We start from the raw sequence: 20,847 nt of genomic DNA on the forward strand, positions 1-20,847 counted from the left end.
AAGAGGAAGTTCTACTATTGTCTATAGCAGCACTGTCCAATAGGGATATAATGTGAGCCACATGTATAATTTAAATTTTTCCTGCAGTCACATTAAAAAAGCAAAGTAACAGGTGGAATTCATTTGCTGTGTCTTATATTTAACTCAATATATAAAAAAATATTATAAGTTCAACACATAATCAATATAAAAATTATTAATAATATATATTCCATTCTGATTTTATATGCTAAGTCTTTGAAATTGGTGTGTATTTTATTTTATTTATTTACTTATTTTGGTGTGTATTTTTTACTTACAGCACATCTCAATTTGAACTAGCCATATATTAAGTGTTCAATAGTCACCTGCGGCTAGAGGTTATCATACTGAACAGTGTGGGTCTCTTAAAGGATCCATTTCATTACTCCCTAAAGGGCTGGGATTTTGAAACTCAAAAATGAGGGGGAAATTGCCCATTTCTCTGCATTTTGTTATATTCCTTTGCTGAAACAATGAGCAAAGACCAGCCTACATGAGGATAGGTTTGACACTGAGAGTGTATTAGGGTGGAGTCTAGGAAGAGAAAGGCCATAGGATAAAAAGAGGTACCTGAACAAATAAATACTACGGAAAGCATCAGTTAGTATTTTTAAAGTATTAACCTCCCATAGTGAGTTTTTTTTTTTTTTTTTTTTTTTAGGACATATGAATTGCTGTAGGATTGCTAGGAGTAAATTTGTTTACTATGGGCTTAAAAGAAATAATTTTGGGTTGGCCTGGTGGCTCAGTAGGTTAAGCATCTGACTCTTGATTTTGGCTCAGGTCATGATCTCAGGGTCATGATATCAAGCCCCTTATTGGTCTCCATGCTTGGCGTAGGGCCTGCTTGAGATTTTCCCGTTCCCTCTGCCCCTCCCCTCATGCTGTTTCTCTCTCTCAAATAAATAAATAAATCTTTTTTAAAAAGAAATAATTTCATTAGCAGTTAAAAATTGCAGTAATGTTGTATATAGTCTAACTGCTATGGTAACTGGAAAACAATGCAAAAGCCTGCAGTGCTATTATTGGGAGTAAATCTCATTACTATGACTAAGGCACAGATAAGTTCTATTAGTAGTTAAATCCTGCAATAATACCCTGACAATTTTTACTGCAAAAACTGTAAAACCTAAATATAAAAATTTTTATCACCAGGAATGATAATAATTCAAGCCTTTGGTTGCATTTCATAGACTAGAATCTCCATTTTGAAGGTTTCTGAAACAATGACTAGCAAAGCTGCTGTGTGGAGAATAATTTCTATAATTTCAAAATTGTCATGGCAAAGAAGATTGAAAGTTTTGGGAAGGCATTTTCCACTTCTTCATAGTCTATCTTCACTGTGAGCTTGATGATATTTAAAAGCAAAACTTTATTTTTTTTGAAATTATTTTAAATGTTGAATCTTCTCTTAAGTAAGACACCTATACAATTTTGTACTCAACAACTGGGTCAAATGAACAGCACCATCAAAGTAACATACATCCACAGGTCTATTACATGCAGAGTAAGCCTGAGATGGAAGGAAATGATAAATCAAGACCTGAATAAACAGGGGATAGAAAGAGTTTGAAGTGCAGTTCCCCTGTGGAAGGGGAGAGAGTCAGAAGGATGTATACACTGGTAGGTAGAAAGAAGGGGGCCTAAAGATCTCAGCTAATATATAGTGTGAAAAGTGGTCATGAGGATTGAAGGTAAATGAATACTAGTAATTATTATAAAATTTTGAGTCCACATAACCATATTGGTTTTCCATTCTTGGTAATCACTGAGTCAGGGGAAGAGGAATAATGTTCAATGCACTTTTTCTTTAGTCCTGAGGTAGCTATTTTTAGTAGCAACTAAGTATTGCCCAAGTATTCTTGCAGGTCTGGCTGTTTTCCTCTTGACTGTTTATGAAACAAACACAATGGTGTGTATTATTAATAAACATTTATTAACTTTACTATGTATCAAGTACTTTACCTACATATCTTTCATCTTCTCAACATCCCAGAAAGGCAGGCATGGATATTTGTTTGACAGAATAAGAAGCTGAGACTCAGAGAGGTTATGTAATTTGTGTTCTTTTCTTGCACGCATGTTGAGTAGCTGTTTCTGAAAACTCTTTTCAGAATAGAGATCGTATCTTTTATGTACTATTCATAGCATTTATATGATCAATACTCAGTTGTTTTCAACAATTTTCAGCTAAGCAGATGAAAAAATCATAAGATAGTGGATATGGAAGATTCTTCAATAAATTTAGTTAGCAGACAAGTTATTAAAAAAAAAGTTATGAGAGAAAAAGTAACTGGTGGAGACTCAAGGAGCCAGCCTATGAACTTGAGCTTAGCGGCAGAATAATGTCAAGGTCTAGTCTTAATTATTTCTTTTATTTTTTTTTAAGATTTATTTATTTATTTGAAAGAGGGAGAGAGAGACAGAGTGAGGAGAGGGAGACAAGCAGACTCCCCACTGGGTGGAGAGCCTGACATGCAGCTTGATCCAAGGTTCTTGAAATCATGACCTGAACCAAAATCAAGAGTCAGACGTTTAACCGACTGAGCCACCCAGGTGCCCCATTAATTACTTCATTTTGAACCTTGGTCTCTTCTTATCTACCTGGCTAGAATTAAAAAAGAAGAGTTTACATCCAGGAAAAGCTGTCTTATAAGAAACTTTTTGCCTGAGCACCTGCGTGGCCTTTGGTTCAGGTTGTGATTCCAATGTCCTGGGATGGAGTCCCACATCAGGCTCCCTGCCTGCTTCTCCCTATCCCTCTGCTTCTCTCTCATGAGTAAATAAAATCTTAAAAAAAAAAAAAACAACCCAACCCTTTGTCAGTCTCTTGAGAAAGATTTTCCAGGGCTCCTATATACTCTGTCTTCTCCTTGTTCTTTTTCTTCTTCTTTCCCAAAAGAAAGACATATATTTAAAACTGTTGGTTTGTTTTTTTTTAACATTTATTTAGAGAGAGTGCATTCAGGGGGTTGGTGTTGGGGGAGGACTAGAGGCAGAGGGACAGAGAGAGAAAATCTCAAGCAGACTTCCCACTGAGCGCAGAGCCAGATGTAGGGCTGGATTTCAAAACCCTGAGATTATAAACTGAGCCAAAACCAAGAGTTGGATGTAACTGACTGAGGTATGCAGGCACCCCAAAACTGATTGCTTTTAAGATAATTTCTTTACAATAAAGCCCCTCTCTCTTTTCCTTTCTTTCTTTTTTTTTGAGGATGAGAAAGAGTATTAAATGAAACCAGGTTGATCACATAAGAAAGTTTGAAAAGTTCTGAAGAACAGTAATAATTAGGATGCAAAACTCTCCTGATTATCACGTGGGTTGTTCCTGAAGGGCAACTTAGATTAAAATAGTATATGACCATTTCTATAAATTAATCATTAAAAAAAACCATATGCTTAAAGTCTGTTAATGATGCAGAATATATCACTATATGAGATCATAATGGCTGTAGGTTGTAGTGACTTAGTAAACCACTCAGGAAGGACACTTGAGAACTCTAAGATGCATGGAGAATAAGAATCAATATAAATATTATGGTTATCTTAATATTTTAAAATTAAGACTGTAGCAAAATAAACAATATCTATGTCCTTTCCTGTTAAATGCACATTGTGTTCTTGTGGTATTATTAGAATCTCTTCCTTTATTGGAAGTGGAAATAGAATTAGATACTGGATTCCAGCCTTCAGTCTGTCTCCCCATCTCTCCTGATTCTTCAATCTGTCTCTCCTTTCTCTCTCGCTCTCCTTGTGTCTATAGATGGGATCAATTCTCACCATTGCCCTCCTGCCCTGTCCTTCAAAGAATCCTTCCCTAGACCCTGATATCTTTCAAGCTTTGTCCATGCTCTCTGCTCTCCATCCTTCCTAAGATTAACAATGGCCCTTAATTGTTTCCAGGAACTCACTTGCTTGTTTTCTTTTCACATTAGCTACCCTCTCTTTTTTCAAACTCTATGCTGATTGCTTATAAGGTGCTCCTACTTCTCTGACCATTCCTCCTCAGTCTCTTTTCCACTTTACTCTGCTTATTCCCCTAAATCATTTTCTGCCTTCCTTACACCAATAGGTCTGCGAACTACCTAAAATTATTTCCTTCCTTCCTTCTTTCCTTCCTTCCTTCCTTCCTCTCTCTTTCTCTTTTCTTTCTTTCTCTTTTCTTTTGTTTTCTTTTTTTTGTTTTTGTTTTTGTTTTGTTTTCTTTCTTTTCTTCTTTTCTTTCTTTCTCTTTTTCCATCTACCTAAAATTAAAAGCAAATTTCTGTGTTTCATGATAGGATGTATTACCCTCCTTGGGTTAGTGTTTATAGCTTTCCTCCTATTCTCAAAAGGCTCCTTGGCTCTTTTGAAAAGGTTAAGAGCCCCTGCCCTCACACTCTCCTTAGGTCATTTCATCCCCTGCTTTGCCTATAACCACCCTTTTGCTATGCCGGCCACTCTGGAATCATTTACAAGGAGAAGAAGACCAGAGCGAGGAAAAGAAACCAAGATTCAAAGAAATGTTGAAGAATCAGAGCAAGAAGAAATTGCACCGTCAACATTTAGTTTTCCAGCTCAGCTTATCGTACCCCGTTGAGGACCAGCAGACTGAATGTCAGTGGGTTGGCAGGGTCCTGACTTCAGCGTGTCAGGGGAAGGAGCTGGTGGCACAGGAGGAATCGGGTGGCACCAGGGCTGTGTGCGCAAACACACTGGTTGCTAGTGGCGGAGGGGAAGGCGCACCCAGCTCCTAGGGTGGGGAGAGCAGAGGCCAGGAGAGAAAACCCCAGCAGCCACCCCGGCCGCAGCGGCAGCGCAGCCCGCCCGGCTCTGCTTGCCCGGACCCCAGCCAGAAACCCCGCCCGGCACCAGCGCGCCTTGACGGACAGGCGCCGTGAGCAACCGTCTTCCAGTTCACCATAAACACTCCCTACTGCTCCCGCCTACCGTGTCCCTCTGCCAGCCAATCAGAGGGGTGGGCGGGATCGTCCCTGGGGGCCGGCTCCAATTTTTTTTTTTTAAAGAAGGGTAGACAGTGCGCCGCGTTCCTGCTGGGGGGGGGGGGGGGGGGGGGTTTAAAAAAAAAAAAAAAAGCTCCAGAGCTAGGGGGTGGAGCCTCCGTTGACGGGCATCCGGCTCGGCCAATGAGGTGCCCCCAGCCCTGAAAGGCCCGTCCCCCGAGGTGGGCGGGGCGCGCGCGGGGCCCGGCCAATGGCGGCGGGGCGGACTGAGGTTGAGCCGCCGTGGGTAGGGTTAGTGTGAGAGGCGCGGCGGGGGAGGTAATGATGATGGTGGCGGAGGAGGAAGGCGGGGGAGGGGGTGCTGGGCTGTGAGCGGCGGCTCCGGCAGGGTTTTGTAGGGTGGGGGCCGGTCGCGGGGCGACTCCGTCCGGGAGGGGGCGGGCGTGAGGCGCGCCGTCCGCCTGAGGGGCCGCGGACCCCGGCTCCCGCGAGCGCCGCGGCTGGCTCGGCTGTTCCATGTGGCTCCGGCGGGGATGGAGGACTCGGTGGCGGCGGCGGCGGCTGCTGCTGCGGCGGCGACGGAGGAGCGGCGCTGAGGAGGGAAGCGGGCCAGACCCAGCCCGACAGCGGGATTAGAGGTGTGAGGAGGGGGGCGGGAGCGGGCGTGCGGCGCGGCCGGGGCTCGGGAGCGGGCTGGGGTCTGTGGCACCGGCCGGGTGACAGGGACGGCGGCGGCCCGGGGGTCCGGGCTCGGGCGGGCCGTGCCCCTGGGAGGCGGAGGGAGGCAGCGCCCCCCGCAGCGTGCCCTCGCCCCGCCGGCCCGTGCTGCGCGCCCAGGCAGGAGTTTCCACTTCCCTCCGGTCGGCAGCGAAGGTGGCGAGCCCGAGTGGCCTGGGGCCGGGAGATTTCCCTCCACTCCCCCGTCCCCATCCGTTCCCCCCTCCGGCCGAACAACGGCGTTCCTCCTCGCTGCTTGCTGCGTTCCAAGCGCACATCCCAGCGACTGGAGGCTATTCATTATCGGCTGAAAAACAAAGTTTATTTTAAAATGTTACCACTCCTCCCTCTGACTGGCGGTGGACGTGAAACAGCATCCCCCAGACTTTCCCGCTCTACTCGCCCTTCCGCGATGCTCGGAGGAGGGGTGGGGGTGGGGGGGGAGGTGGTAGGGCCCCGGACTTGGCGTTTCTCGGTGGTCGGTCGATGCTGATCACCTGATGTGTTGTTGCTCCACGGTCCTCGGCGTGGACCGTAATTTCTCCCCTGATGGCTCGCATCCTTGATGTTACTGGCATTTGAGGTTGGTGTTCTGTTTCATTGTTTGAAGAAAAAAAAAAAAAGAACCTGCGGGGAGAGCTGAGGTTGTCTGTTGCAGTGTTATCTAACACGGGTGGTTAGTCACTCCCCATGCCTCTCTCTCATATTTTTCTCTCTTTGTTTTGCTTTTCAGCCCTCCGGAATACACAGCATATAGCCCCCCCTGAGGTGGAATGGTGATGTCTCCATGAGGGAACCTCCTCTCATTCATCCTGTCATGTGTATCATACTGTTCTCGCCTGGGCCATTCATCTGAGATGGGATTTACCCCGTGAAACAGGGAGAAGACTTATGGACCCCCAACATCATTTCAAGTTGTAGTTGAGTTTTTTTTTTTTTTTCTTCTTCTAAAGTACAGGACATACATGCAAAGCTCCTCTGCTTTGGGCCCTCTGCTTTGTTAAAGCCACTGTCTGGCTGACCTAGAACTGCTCCAGTTGACGGATCATCATGGCTTCAGTTTGGAAGAGACTGCAGCGTGTGGGAAAACATGCATCCAAGTTCCAGTTTGTGGCCTCCTACCAGGAGTTGATGGTTGAGTGTACCAAGAAATGGTAAGCTATACCTGGGGTCAAGCGTTTGCTGTGGCCTGAACTCGCTGTGGCCTAAAGTCCGCCGCTTCTGACAGCAGGTTCACCTTTCTGTAGTGCAGAGAGTGTGTACAAGCTGGGCAGGGAACCAAGGACTCTTAACAAGTATTGTGGTGTGCACTGTTGCTGCTGGTACCATCCCTGTGGGTTTTAATTATTGCACTTCACTATGGCTCGGAGGACTATCACTGTGAGAGCTTACTAAGTATAGTAGATTTAGTCTCGAGGTCTTTCATCATTAGTGTTAGGCATAACTTTTATTTTTTATTTTATTTTTTTACAATTTGAAGGAGATACAGGGAGTGCTATTGAAAATTGAGAACATGTGCATAAGTATGATTGTAACGTGTTTTGATAGAGTTAGAGAAAATCTGTATTCTTGCGGGGTGGTGGTGATCTATTTTATTTTGTTCTTGACTTTTCATTTTTCTTGGCTTAAAACAAATAATTTTTCATTATTTGAATAATGGAATGCCAGTCCATACAGCCTTAGAAATTCTTTTGTTATATGCTTAGTCAGGCAACTGTATTTTATTTTAATTGCCTAATGGGATACATTTCTTGGCCAGACTTAAGGAAGCAATTAGTAGTTCTGGCCTATGATTTGCTTCTTTCTACTTGAGCAAAGTAAATTTAGGGCTTTCTTTTCACTGTCTTGAATGGGAAGCAACAATTCTTATTTAGTAAGAGAAAAAAGAGTTAATGTTAAGCAAGTAGTCCTTTGGGTTTTGATTTATCACAGTGTTTAAGTAGTATTACTGCAAAAATAAGTCCATTTCGTTGTCCATAAGGACTGTTGTCTCTTGTCTATATTGCCTCTCTTTTTAACATCCTTTTTTATTAGATGAAAAAAATAACCTACTCTATTTTAGAACTCTTAAAGCATATTTGAATGGTGGGAAACTAGTTTCTGAATACTTTGCTCTTGGACTTAATTGTTAGGAGTGTTATTTTACATGCAATTCAAGAGATGCATGCACTGATTACCTACTTTACACTAGGCATTGTGGCTTTAGAATTGAATGTGACATAATCCCCACCTTCAAGGAGCTCCCAGTCCAGGTTAATGACAGTCATGAAAATAAATTCACTATGATAGGTACAATAGTACAAATATGTGTGATTTTAATATGTCTCCATCATTTAACAGTTGGTTATCCTTGCAGACAGGTTTTTTACTTCTCTGGGATTTAGTTTTCTTATCTGCCAAAGAAAAAAATGGTACCATTTCATAGGAAAAGTTATTGTGAAGATCAAATGAGTTAATGCATATAAAATGCTTGGAACAGTGTGAGGCACAGTAAATGCCCAAGAAATGCCATTACCACTTACAGAGTTGATAGTGGAGGAAACAATTCTTTAAGGGTAGAGGGTAAGGTCTTGGGATGGCTTCCTGGGATCTGAGTTGGGTTTTGAAAGATTCATAGTAGTTGGCCGGGAGGTTAAGGGGAAAGAAATGAAGGATATTCTAGACAGCCTATGCAAAAAGTATGGGGGAGTTAAATAACATGGGATGTGCAGGAAATTCAAGCAGTGTCATTTGTTAATAATGAGGCTTAAGGTGCAGTATGGGGGTAGTGCAGTGGGATATGATGTTAGAGAGGCAGGCAGGATTCCAATCATGGAAAGTTATGTGCTTGGACTACTGTATGTGGATTTTATCCTGTGGGTGATGGGGAGAGGAACACAGTGAAAGGTTTTGAGCAGAAGATACATTAGGTTTGCATTTTGGAAAAATCACTTGGATGATAGTGTGGAGTAAGGATCATAGTGAAAAGGGTGACTGGAGGCAGTGATGGCTGCCTACTGTTGCAGTAGGTAAGGTGAGAGAAAAGGCTTAGACTAAGGTAGAACGCAGGTAATGGAGAGAATAGACTGAAGGAACACTTAGGACACAAGATGGATAGGACCTGGTGAACATTTTCGTCAGGGGTCTGGAAAGATGGGGGTGAGAGAGAGGGAAAGGTCTAGATGACCCCCAGGTTTCTGGTTTGGAAGAATGGGTACACTAACCAAACGAGGAAATGAGGAAGATCCTCATTACAAGTTTTTTTTAACTGAGAGTATACTGAAGTATCAACTTTAAGATGGTTAAAGTTGAGTCTCTTTTTAAAAGGGATATAGAACATATCAGAGGATTCTTTGGTTACAAAATCAGTTTCTTCCCCATAGTTTGCAGTATTGCTGAATTTTTTTTTTCCTTGAGAAGTGTATAAGTTATTGTTAATATATTTCAATATGAAAGCAAGAAAAAGTTTAACTCAATTATATATAAATTATATATTATATATAAATTATATATTATATATGTATATATATATAACTCAGTTATAGTTGAATTGATCATTTTTTGGGATGGCCATTATGGTACAGCTATTAAATTAAATCTTTATGATAGGATATGGCTTTAACACGAAGCATTTAGATGTTCTAGAATTTCCAATTTTATAGTAATAACATGGAAGATAAATTCCAAGTATCAAAAGGATAAGAAAATAGATCTGATATAGAGATGAAGGAATAAACTATAAAAAGAGAGAACAGATAGCATTCCATTGGGATTGTGTCTTTGAAGGTAACCTGTGTATGTAGGTTCCATTACCTTTTAGAACCCTGCTACTTAAATGTTTTCTGAGAAGCAGGAACATTTGCAACACCTTGGACCTCCTGTTAGAACTGCTGACTCTTAGACCCTGCCCTAGACCTACTGAGTCAGAATCTGCATTTTAGTATGCATATTGGAGGTTAAGAAGCAGTGTTTTAAAATAATGCTTTCAACTTCCCTAAGTGTCCATTCATGACTCCAGGATAAAGTATATTCAGAATACACTGACTTCTGCATGAATTTAAAACTCAAGGAACGAAGATGAAACTCTTGTCAAGAGGTTCAGGACAGGCATAATGTGTCGATGGAAGAGGGTCATGGGAATCAGGATATGGTTTTCAAGGGAGAATGTGTTCTTTCTGTGATTACGGAGAGGAGAATGTTTCCCATGTTCTGTTGTCATGGCCATGGGGTATGAGCCTGGACATGACAGATAACAGGATGAAGGTAAGGGTTTAAGGATATTTTTTTAGATCTAGGCCATGAGCAAACTCACAGTACTTTACCTTTGATCAAAGGATGGATTCTGTAGATTAGAGGATTTGGGGCTTTTGCTTTCTCAAAGTTCTTTTCTCTGTTGTGTCTTACAGTATTTCACCTTTGCTCTGACTGACAGGGTGTGAGTTTCTTTAGTTCAATAGAGTCAACTTTCTGATTCTCTCTTGTTGTAGTGGTTCTAGAACTTAGGTCAGGAACAAAAATGACTTTCATTAATCTGAAAGAAGGGCACTATAATGTGAGGTCCTGTTCCTCATCACTCCTTGATTGCCACATTAAGGCTCTAGCAACTTTGGAGATAATAGGGATTTATATCCTACTCTTATTGTTGTCGCAAAGTTATTTAATTATTAATCACGTATTTGATGAAGCTCTTGGCAAGTAATGAGACTGGCCATTGGAGATGAGTTTGAGAGAGAGACTGTGCATTTTTCTTAGTTTATTTCTTACCTGGTTGGTTCCTTTATCATTTGCAGGCTTTTAGAGTCTGAGAAAAGTCTTCCATTTTATGAGCTCTCAGTGGTTATTCAGGTATTTATGGAAACTACTTGAAAGTTGGCAAGTTGTGGTTATAATTTAGGTTGCAGAACTCAGTTCTGGTAGGAGCTACCTAATATATGATGTGAACCATTATGGATGAGTATATATTATACTTTGTATATGAGTCTCTATCATCTACCTATATGAACATTTTTATTTAGGTTTTTATATTTCATCTAATTCTCAGTTATGGCATTAAAAAAGTATTTAAAGTACTATAAACTTCTCCCAGAAAGGCAAACATATTTGTTTCTAATCTTTCCATGTCATGTAACAATTCCTTTTTTTTAAACATATATTTAATTTAATTATAATTTATTTTAAAAATAGATAATACAAGATATGTGTGTGTGTGTGTGTGTGTGTATGTATGTGTATCCCTTAAAGTAACTCCTCGTTTTCTCTATTATTCCACACCTCTTTGCAAACCTTGTGATCTCAGGATTTGAAAAGCAAAAACAACAACAACAACAACAACAACAACAACAAAACTCAGCTCTTGCTAGTTCTTAACTTTGTGATGCTGGCCTGTTAGATAAAATATAAACTCTTTAATCTGATATTCCAGGCTCTCTTTAACTGATCCCAATTTAGCTTTACAGTTGGACATTAGAATGTTGCATGTACTTTAAATATTAACTTGAGTTTATGAAGGCCAAATTACATTCATAAGTACTCAATCAAATCCACTTCTTTGGATGGCTAAAGCAAGCATTTCTCTATTGGCCATTTAATGGAGTGAGATAGAGGTACATCCGCTTTCATAGTAGTAGTAAAGAACTTTCATAGTAGTAGTAAAGAACCTACTTTTAAAGTACATTAAAAAAAACAATTGGACACAAGCTTTTTTTTTTTTTTTAATTAGGAGTGTCTGGAAGGTCATTGTGTCTAGAACAAGGGGTAGGTAGATGATAAAAAGGTGTGGCCTGAGAAGTAGATAGGGGTAAGTTAATGCATGGCCTTGAGGTTGTGCTAAGGGCTTTTGGATTTTAAGTGTATAGAAAGCAACTGGAGAAATTTGAGCAAGGAAATGATGTAATATGATTTACATTTTAAAAAAGATTATTTTGGATGCTGTGTAGAATATGAATTGTCTTGTGTGAAAATGGAAGCAGGAATACTAGTTAGAAGGCTATTGGCAGTAGCCTGAGTAGCAGTAGGGAGGTAGTAGTGGAGGTGGTGAGAAATGATCAGATATATTCAGGTAACACATATACTACCACCACACTTTACTGAGGTGCAACTTAAACTTTTGCATGCAATAAAATGCATCAATTTTAAGTGTATATAATTCAGTAGGTTTTGACAAATGTAAATACCTGTGTCACTGGAAATAAATTTTTTGACATTATAGTTGACATGACTTAATAATGGATTAGATGTGATATAAAGTGAGAGATTGCCAAACAAGCTGGTGAATGTAATGTTAATTCTATGGATGGGGAACACCTGGAGAAGAAAAGGTTTGGCATAAAGGGGAAATAAAAAATTGGCTTTGCTTTTCTTAAAGTTTGGGACATTCAGCTGGAGATCTTAATTAAGCAGTTAATTTTAAGAGTCTCAAGGTCAGGGGAGAGAAGAGTTTGGAGTCTCTTAGTATATAGATAGAATATATAACCATGGGACTATAGGAAATCTTTTGTGGTGTTAATATAGATTATGAAGACTGAGGACTAAGCCTTGGTTCACTTCAACATATAGAGAGGTAGGGAAGAAGAGGAAGAGCCAGCAAAGAAGACTGAAAAACAAGCTGTAGTAAAGTAGGAGGAAGATTAGAAGATTAGTGTGCTCTCCAAGCAACTGAGTGCAGAATGTATCAAGAAGGAGGTATTTAACTGTGTCAGATACTGTTGAGAGCTTGTTGATTTGGCAAGGTGAAAAGAAAACTGGTGACTTTGAGAAATGGTTTCAGTAAAGAGGTGGGGATAAAAACATGATTAGACTGGGTTTGAGGAAAGGAGATGAATATGATCAGTGCAGACACTTTTCATGAAAATTTTGCTACAAACATGGGAACTAGGTAGTAGCTGGAGAGGGACAATGGGTCAAGATATATCTTTCACATGGAAGATATTACATCATATTGGAATGCTGATGGAAATGGTCAGTAAAGAAGGAAAAGCTGATGATGTGCTGGGAGAGCAGGTAACTTCTCTTATTCAAAGTCCTTGACTGAAAGAACAGGAACTGGATCTGGTACACAAGTGGAAAGGTTGGACTCAAGTAGAGGCAGGGACAATTCATTGTTATAAGGAGGGAGGCAGATGACATGAGTAGAGAAGGAGGTAAATTGGTAGATTTGGTGCAGGAGGGTGTGGACATTCTCTTCTTTTGGCCTCTGTTTTCTCAGGGACATAATATTAGAGGTCATCAGCCAAGAGAGAGGTGACAGAAAGAGGTGTCGAAGGATTGAGAAGAGAGTAGGTATTAAATTATCAGAATGAGAATTGGGGAAATGTAGAAGGATTGATGAGTAGTGCTGAGGACTTTCTTAACTTTGTGGTCCTAAGTTTAAAGTGAATGCAACCAGCAGCTTGCAAATTTTAATTCAGCTATGTTCTTTGTTTGGGTGCAGGCATAGGTTAGGCAGAGTTGGATTTAACCAGGGACGGATTTTGTCAGGAAGATATACCTGAGGGAAAGAAGGGCAAGGAAATGGAATGTGAATGCACCGGAATGATGATAGTGATGAACCATGGAGTATGAAATGGAAAAGGAGGAATATAAGGACATGAAAGATAGGATAGTCAATGAAAAAGTGAAGAGGATAATGATTTTGATATGCTAAAGAGGTTGAATAGTTGGTGGGATTCTGTTAATGAGTAAATGAGCTAGAAAACTGGGAGATGGGAGTCAGATTGATTGTGGAGGATGTGGTTAATGGTAATGACAAGATAAAGGTGGTGGCCTCCTTTGGAACACATTTTCTTAGTTTAAAAAAATAAGCACATGGGGCACCTGGCTGGCTCAGTTGGTAAAGCATGTCTCTTGATTTTAGGATTATAGTTCCAGCTCGATGTTTAAATAGAGATTGCTTAAAAATAAAATCTTGAAAAATTTAAAAAACGCATATCTTCAATATGTTTTTAATTATGCTATATACATTAGATAGGAGTATACCTCAATTTTTTTTGTTAATTAAGTGAAGTTTTCTATTTTGAATGGGCCATCTTTTGTACTCTATGACTATAGCTGTTAGTGTATGACAATGGCAGATGGTGATTGAGATGGAATGGAGGGAAAGATTTTGAGGAGTGAAAAGGTTGATCAAGGAATTTACAGGCTGAAGTGTAGAACAAAATATATCTGGCTCTTGAAGTTGCTAAGAATAATTGGAGGAGAAATGGTTAAGGTAGAGAGTCAGACGCTAAAATCTTAATGAATGAGGGGAGAGATTAGGCAGAAAGTTTTACTTTGTAGAATTTTCTTTTACAAGTTATGTGAATTTGAACACCTTATTCCTTGAAAGGAAATAGTAAAGGCTTCTTTTCTATGTGATTAATTGTCAAAGGTAAATTTAATTTTAGTAGGTCATAAATTGATATGTTACTTTGTTAGTAATTTTATGTTCATGTTTTATGGACTGATTTTTTTTTTTTTTTGAAAACTGGAACTGTTACATTTTATCTGGATTTTAAATATCTATTCTGTCTGAAATTCAATTGTACAAAAGTTGAATTGCAGTAGGTTATTTAAGGAAAACAGTGAAGTCCCTGTGTGCCATAATTTGATATTGTAGTGCCTATATCACGGTTGCCTCCACGCCAGATTCAGTATGCCTTTAGATTGTTGGCAGACTTTGGCCTGGTCCAAGCTGTTGTAAATAAAGTTTTATTAGAATATGGCCATGTCCATTTGTCTATAGCTGCTGTCACACAAAAATGACAGAGTTGAATAGTTGCTACATAGACTGGGTGGCTGCAGAGTTTAAAATATTTACTATCTGGCCTTTTAAAAATTAAGTTTACTGACCTCTGCTCTAATAAGTCATTTGGAGTTACTTGCAGCTAGTGTTTGTGGAATTTAAAGTCTAGTACCTTTCTCTCTTCTCTATGGCCATCCTACAAACTATTAGTTTAATATATTATAGTCTAACTGCATAAGAATAGAGGATAGGTTAGGGGTGCCTGGGTGGCTTAAGCGGGTAATTTTCCAACTCCTGATTTCAGCTCAGGTCTTGATCTCTGGCCCTGAGTTGGGCTCCATGCTGGGTATGGAGCCTACTTAAAACAAAACAAACAACAGAGGAGAGTCTGTTGTGCCTGCCTTCCAGCCCTATAGAAAGAAACTTTATTTATTTTTTAAAAAGATTTTATGTATTTATTTGAGAGAGAGTGAGAGAGCGAGAGAGAGCATGAACAGGAGGGAAGAGCAGGAGAGAGGAGGGAGAAAAGCAGGCTCCCCACAGAGCAGGGAGCTGGATGCGGCTCAATCCCAGGATTGCTGGGATCATGACCTGAGCTGAAGGCAGACACTTAACCAACTGAGCCACCCAGGTGTCCCTAAAGAAACTTTACAAAGCTTTAAGGAACATTTATATCTGTGTATGTACACAAATACATATTTTCTGACTGAGCGACTTTGGACAAATTACCTCCTATTATTTCTTCTGTAAAATGGTGATGATACTAACAGTGCTTGCAGCATGATGGTGTTTTGACAATTAAATAAAATAATCCTGTTAAGTGGTTAGAATAGTGCCTGACATATAGTAAGCAATCAATAAATGTTACCCATTATTATTATTATCTTTATCTGATTATTTAAGCCGTTAGTGATGAAGAGAACTATCTAGACAAAAGGGTAGGGTAAGTAAGAAGACTGAAAAATACAACCTGAACTTTTTTTTTTAGGACTTTATTAATTTATTCATGAGACACACACACACACACACACACACACACACACAGGTAGAGAGACACAGGCAGGGGGAGAAGCAGGTTCCATGCAGGGAGCTTGATATGAGACTCGATCCCAGGACTCCAGGACCACACTCTGTGTCTAAGGCAGATGCTCAACTGCTGAGCCACCCAGGTGTCCCACAACCTGAACATTTAAGAGTGTTAGAGAAAGACAAACTAGCACAGAAGTTTGGAGTGACTCTAGCGGTGGGAGTAAACCAGGGAGCATGCTATCAAGAAGTACTGTGCTGAAATTAACCAAGTTTTGGTAATAGTTTGTCTTTTGGAAAAAGGAATGACATTGCTTCTGTAGCAAAATCAGTTCATATGGTTTTATAACTTTGTTTACTTTTTATTATTTATTTTTTTTGTGTGTTTACTTTTTAATGATCACTTCAAATAAGTAATAATGGCTAAGGAAACTAATTGGATTCTCAAAAGTAGAATTCGTTTGCTAGCATTTGTATGTGTGTATCCTGTGGTGACTATGTATGATATTTATGATGTATTTCTTTATGACAATTTTTCATTAAAAAAATTTTTTTTTAAATTTTTCCTGTCATGAGTTTTCTAATGAACTCATTTTTAGTACATTGTATCTTTCAGTAATGTGAAATTCTCTTAATTTGGTATCAAGTTTTGGTTTATATATTTTAAAGGTTGATTTTTAAAATGAAATTTTAAGGGATTATGTGAAGACATTCTATTATAATTTAGATTAGTTTCACATTAGTTTTGCAATTGGATGCTCAGGGAACTTAAAACTAGGCATTTCTAGAAATGTGCTGTTGATGTATCAAATGTGTTTGTTCTAATTTTGTGGAAAATTTCAACAAAAGAGCCACTGAAGTAGTTCACTGCATGTTATAAAAATAGTCTAGTGTACTGAAGGAAAACTTGCACAAGCTTTTTGAACTGAATGCTCAATAAGGATGTTCATATTCTGCATCAAGACATTTTTGCATATTTTATGATAGGAGTAGAATTGAGTTTATGAAATGGGAGCTATAAAATTACAACAGGATGTTAGTTTATATTTGTCTTATTTATCACTCTTATAGTGATATTTTTAGGCAGCTTTGCTAACTAGTACCTAAAGATTTTCTTTAGTAAATTTGTTCTATTAAAATATTTCTTGTTATTTTTTTTTTAATTTTTATTTATTTATGATAGGCACACATACAGAGAGAGAGAGGCAGAGACATAGGCAGAGGGAGAAGCAGGCTCCATGCACCGGGAGCCCGACGTGGGACTCGATCCCAGGTCTCCAGGATCGCGCCCTGGGCCAAAGGCAGGCGTCAAACCGCTGCGTCACCCAGGGATCCCAATATTTCTTGTTATTAACCCCAATGTTATTTTAAAAGTACTTTTTAAATGAGAAAACACTTAAAAAGTTGACTTTAAAGCTCAGTTAACAGTCAAAAACATTGACTTTAATCAAAGAAGTTATCACTTGATAAGTTGACACTCTGCCTGTGTCCAAAAGTTTATCCACTTAAGAATTTAAAATAACACTATGTTGACTAATTTAGGGATATAAATAGAACAGAGATAGTCATAGAGAAGTAGAGAGTACATGTTACCAGACACTTAAGAGGAGTTACCATTGTACACTGGACTTGGTTCTGAGTTTATTGGCAGCTGAGGCAAAAAAGGGAAGCACACTGACTCAGATAATATTTCTTCTGGCTAAAGAAAATATCCAAAATCTTTTGCGGAGACTTTTCTTAGAACTTAATTCAAAGAGGACTTTTATTATGAGAAAAAAGTGACATTGGATATTCTCCAACTACAAAAGATTGAGACTGTGAAATTGGATAAAGTTTACCTACTTTTCTGATCATCTAATTTAAATCAGAGGTAAAACTTGGAAAATTTCAAAGAATGGGTACTGTACAGTACAGAAGCAACTAACCACATATGGATATTTACATCTAAACTTAAATTAGATGAAATTAAGAATTTAGTTTTTCAGTCATATTAGCCACATTTGAAGCACTTACTTAGCAACATGTGGGAAGAAGCTTCCATTCTAGATAGTGCAAATATGGAACATTTCCACCATCACAGAAAGTTTTACTGGACGTTGCTGTTGAAGCCATTTCCTCTCAACTAGCTGATTTCAGAATCTTTTGGGGATGCTTTGCAAATGTGGAGATTTCCATGTCCATTAGAAAGCCTGAGTTTGTAGGTATGGAGTGGTGCTGGCAAGTTTGTTGTTTTAAAAGTTCCCTGATTGTTTAAGATCCATCATCAAGCCAGATTTTAGAACTATTGCATATGATTTCTTTTTCAAATACCTGTCTGAAGTAAAGCTTTGGTGGATGCTGGGTGATGGTTCCTGTTGGTACTCTGGAAATGTTTATGGAGTTGAAAATTGGAATTGAATTTTTTCTTTTTTTTGAGCAATTTTTATAATACGTGTGTGTGTGTGTGTTAAAAGTGAGAGTGATGTACTTTAGCTATGCCACATATAAAGCTGTCGAGTTAATATAAACATTTGAACAGATTTATCCATTCATTGACAAGTTTGTTTTCTTCCATAGAAGTGAGCACTGTTGGGAGATAGCTAAAAATACAATAGGTTGTTTTTTGTTTTTGTTTTTGTTTTTTTTTTTTAGTTTTGAAACTTCTCAACTGCTTGCACTGTTTTTATACTTCCAGGCAACTTTTCTGGATCTGCTAATTTTTTTTTTCCTGTGAGGCATGCCTGAATTCTCACTCCAGTTTTTCTGTTTCTACTGCCTGTGTGGCATCCTTTGTCATCTGTTGCCAAGGTGATGATTCTCAAACTGTGCCCAGAGAAGTCTACAGGTGTGTCAAAAGATGATTAAAAATTTTGAGGGAAATACAGCAACATCTTTTAGGAACCACACAAACTACTAGCTTGAGTTAGTTCATTTTCAAAATTAGATTGCTATATTCCTTTCATTGATACCATATTTTTACAAAGCTGAATTTTGGCAGTTGCTGTTATGAAGAGCAAGTACTGTGTGAAAATATATATGGAACAGAGAAAGAGGAAAGCAGTGTCCTCTGAGGTTGGGGAAGTTGTGCAGTGCCCAACATAGGTGCCAGGTTGTTAGGACATACATGTCTTCTTAAGTTATTTGGACTTGACTACTTAATAAACAGAATGGCTGGGTATTTCTTTTGGTCTGTGAAAAAATTACTGACACTGTAATGGCCTTGTAAACTCAGAAAGTTTGGGAACCTGTGGTATGAGCTTTTATGATAGCCCTTAACTCTTTCCTAGCCTCTGCTGGTCCTTTGTTTCTGTTATTGCCTTAGTTATCCTTCTAAAGGAAACCTTTCAAATTTCCTGCTTGTTTAGGATACTGTTAATATGGTAATTTTAATCTTTTAAATCTATCCTTATTTTATTTACTAGTCTTTTTCTAACTATTCCCTTTAAGCTTACAAAATATTGTTTACCACACACAATAGTTCCCTCGTTATCTTTCATTCTCTCCCCCTCCAAAAATCATTAAATGCAATAAGCATGTAGTAATACACTGTCTCAAAGTAACTTAATTGAAACTGAGTTTATTCATGCAATAAGTTGGTTTAGAAATTGAGTTTAATGGTTCAGCTTTAATTTGAAGAGTAGCCTAATTTACAAAATGATCTTTTAAAAATTGGTTAATTCATTTATTTTTTAAAAACTTTTTATTGAGGTGCCTGGGTGCCTCAGTCAGGTTAAGCATCTATCTTCGGCTCCAGTTATGATCTTGGGTTCCTAGGATCGAGCCCCGTTTGTGGCTCTCTGCTCAGCAAGGATACAGCTTCTCCCTCTCTCTCAAGTAAATAAATAAAATCTTAAAAAAAACCAGAAACCTTTTATTGAAATTATTTTAGATTTTACAGAAGAGTTGCAAAGATAGTACAGAGAATTCCTGTATACTCTTTACCCAGCTTCCTTTGGGTAAAGTTAGGGTAAATAAATTTACCATGGCCAGTTATCAAAACTAAGAGATTAATGTTTATATAGTACTATTAGGCCAAACTACAGACTTATTTGGATTTCACTAGTTTTTCCACTAATAATCATTCTCTGAGGATATAATCCAGGATGTCACATGGGATTTAGCAGTTGCTTTTTAGCCTCTCTAATCTATGGCAGTTTCTCCGCCTTTCCTTGGTTTTTCATGACTTTGATAGTTTTGAAAAGTGGTGAGTAGGTATTTTGTAGAATGTCCCTCAAATTGGGTTTGATATTTTTCTAATGATTAGACTGGGTTATGGATTTGGGGAAGATGACCACAGAGGTGAAGTACCCTCATCACATCATACTAGAGGGCACATGATAGCAACATAAGTTATTGGTGGTGGTTGTTTTGATTACTTGTTTAAGGTGGAGTCTGACAGATTTCTCAGTGTAAATTACTATTTTTTCTTTTCTATACTCCACTTGCAGCTAGTCACTAAGTCCAATATATAATTATGAAGAGGGGAATTCAGTTCCATATCCTGGGAGGAGGAATATCAAATAATTTGTGGACATATGTTAAAGTCACCACAGAATTAATAAATTTTGGAGGGAAGATAACTTGAGGTTATGTAAATATCCTATTTCTCTTTAAAGTTTCAACCACTGATTTTAAATTCTTTAGTAGATTTTGGCTGTAGCAGTTATTACTGTATTCTAATGATGATTTTCTGTTTCTTTTATTCCTCTTACACTATTTGGTATTCCATTAAGGAAGATTTGACCTTTCTCATTTGTTTATTCAGTTAGGTTATTTGTAAATAACCTTTTGATATAGTTACTATCTTTGGTACTAAGGTTCTAACAGGAGGTATATTGTTGCATCATTATTTCTTTTTAAAAAGAACATTATTTTGAAATAATTTCAGACTTACAGAAAAGTTGCAAAAATAGTATATAGAATTCCCATATACCTTTTACCCAAATCCCCCCAATGGGCAACTTTTTATCATATATGCTTTATCATTCCTTTTTGCTCTGTATGTCATTTTTTAAACATTACCCATGATGCCCCTTTACCCATAAATACTTACTTTTTTTTTTTTTTTAAACAAGGACACTTTCTTAGGTGGCTGTAGTTCAGTTTATCAAATCAGAAAATTAACATTGATACAGTACTATTCCTTAATCTGTAGACCTAATTCATATTTCCTCAGTTATGCTAATAATTCCATTTCTAGTAAAAAAGATAATTTTAAAATCAGTATCCAATCCTGGGTCATACGTTACATTTAACTGTTATATCTCTTCACTCTCCTTTAACCTGATAGAGTTCTTTAGGTTTTCTTTGTTTTTCATGACTTTGATACTTTTGAAGAATGTTCCTCAATTTGAGTTTGTTGTTTTCTCATGAATAGATTCAGATTATGAATTTCTGGCAGGAATACCAAAGTGGTTCTGTGTACTTACTGCATCATATACATCTGTGTATATGTATATAAAT

The 20,847-nt window shown here is 38.5% G+C and overlaps 1 protein-coding gene across 19 annotated transcripts in view; it reads left to right on the forward strand.

Moving 5' to 3' along the window:
• EHBP1 (EH domain binding protein 1) overlaps window positions 1-20,847 on the forward strand; it is a 346,207-nt gene that overhangs the window by 25,715 nt on the left and 299,645 nt on the right. For 12 of the 19 annotated variants that reach the window (XM_049115573.1, XM_049115565.1, XM_035721685.2 and 9 more), the window contains exon 2: window positions 6,415-6,835. In XM_049115573.1, coding sequence (XP_048971530.1) covers window positions 6,732-6,835 — 104 coding nt within the window. In that variant the 5' untranslated portion in view covers window positions 6,415-6,731. Of the gene's footprint in view, window positions 1-5,186; window positions 5,283-5,416; window positions 5,603-6,414; window positions 6,836-20,847 lie in introns of those variants that run through there. The other 7 variants (XM_025468958.3, XM_035721684.2, XM_049115570.1 and 4 more) reach the window with 4 other exon arrangements.

Source organism: Canis lupus, chromosome 10 (genome assembly GCF_003254725.2).
Source record: "Canis lupus dingo isolate Sandy chromosome 10, ASM325472v2, whole genome shotgun sequence".
In the NCBI taxonomy this organism is placed as follows: domain Eukaryota; kingdom Metazoa; phylum Chordata; class Mammalia; order Carnivora; family Canidae; genus Canis; species Canis lupus.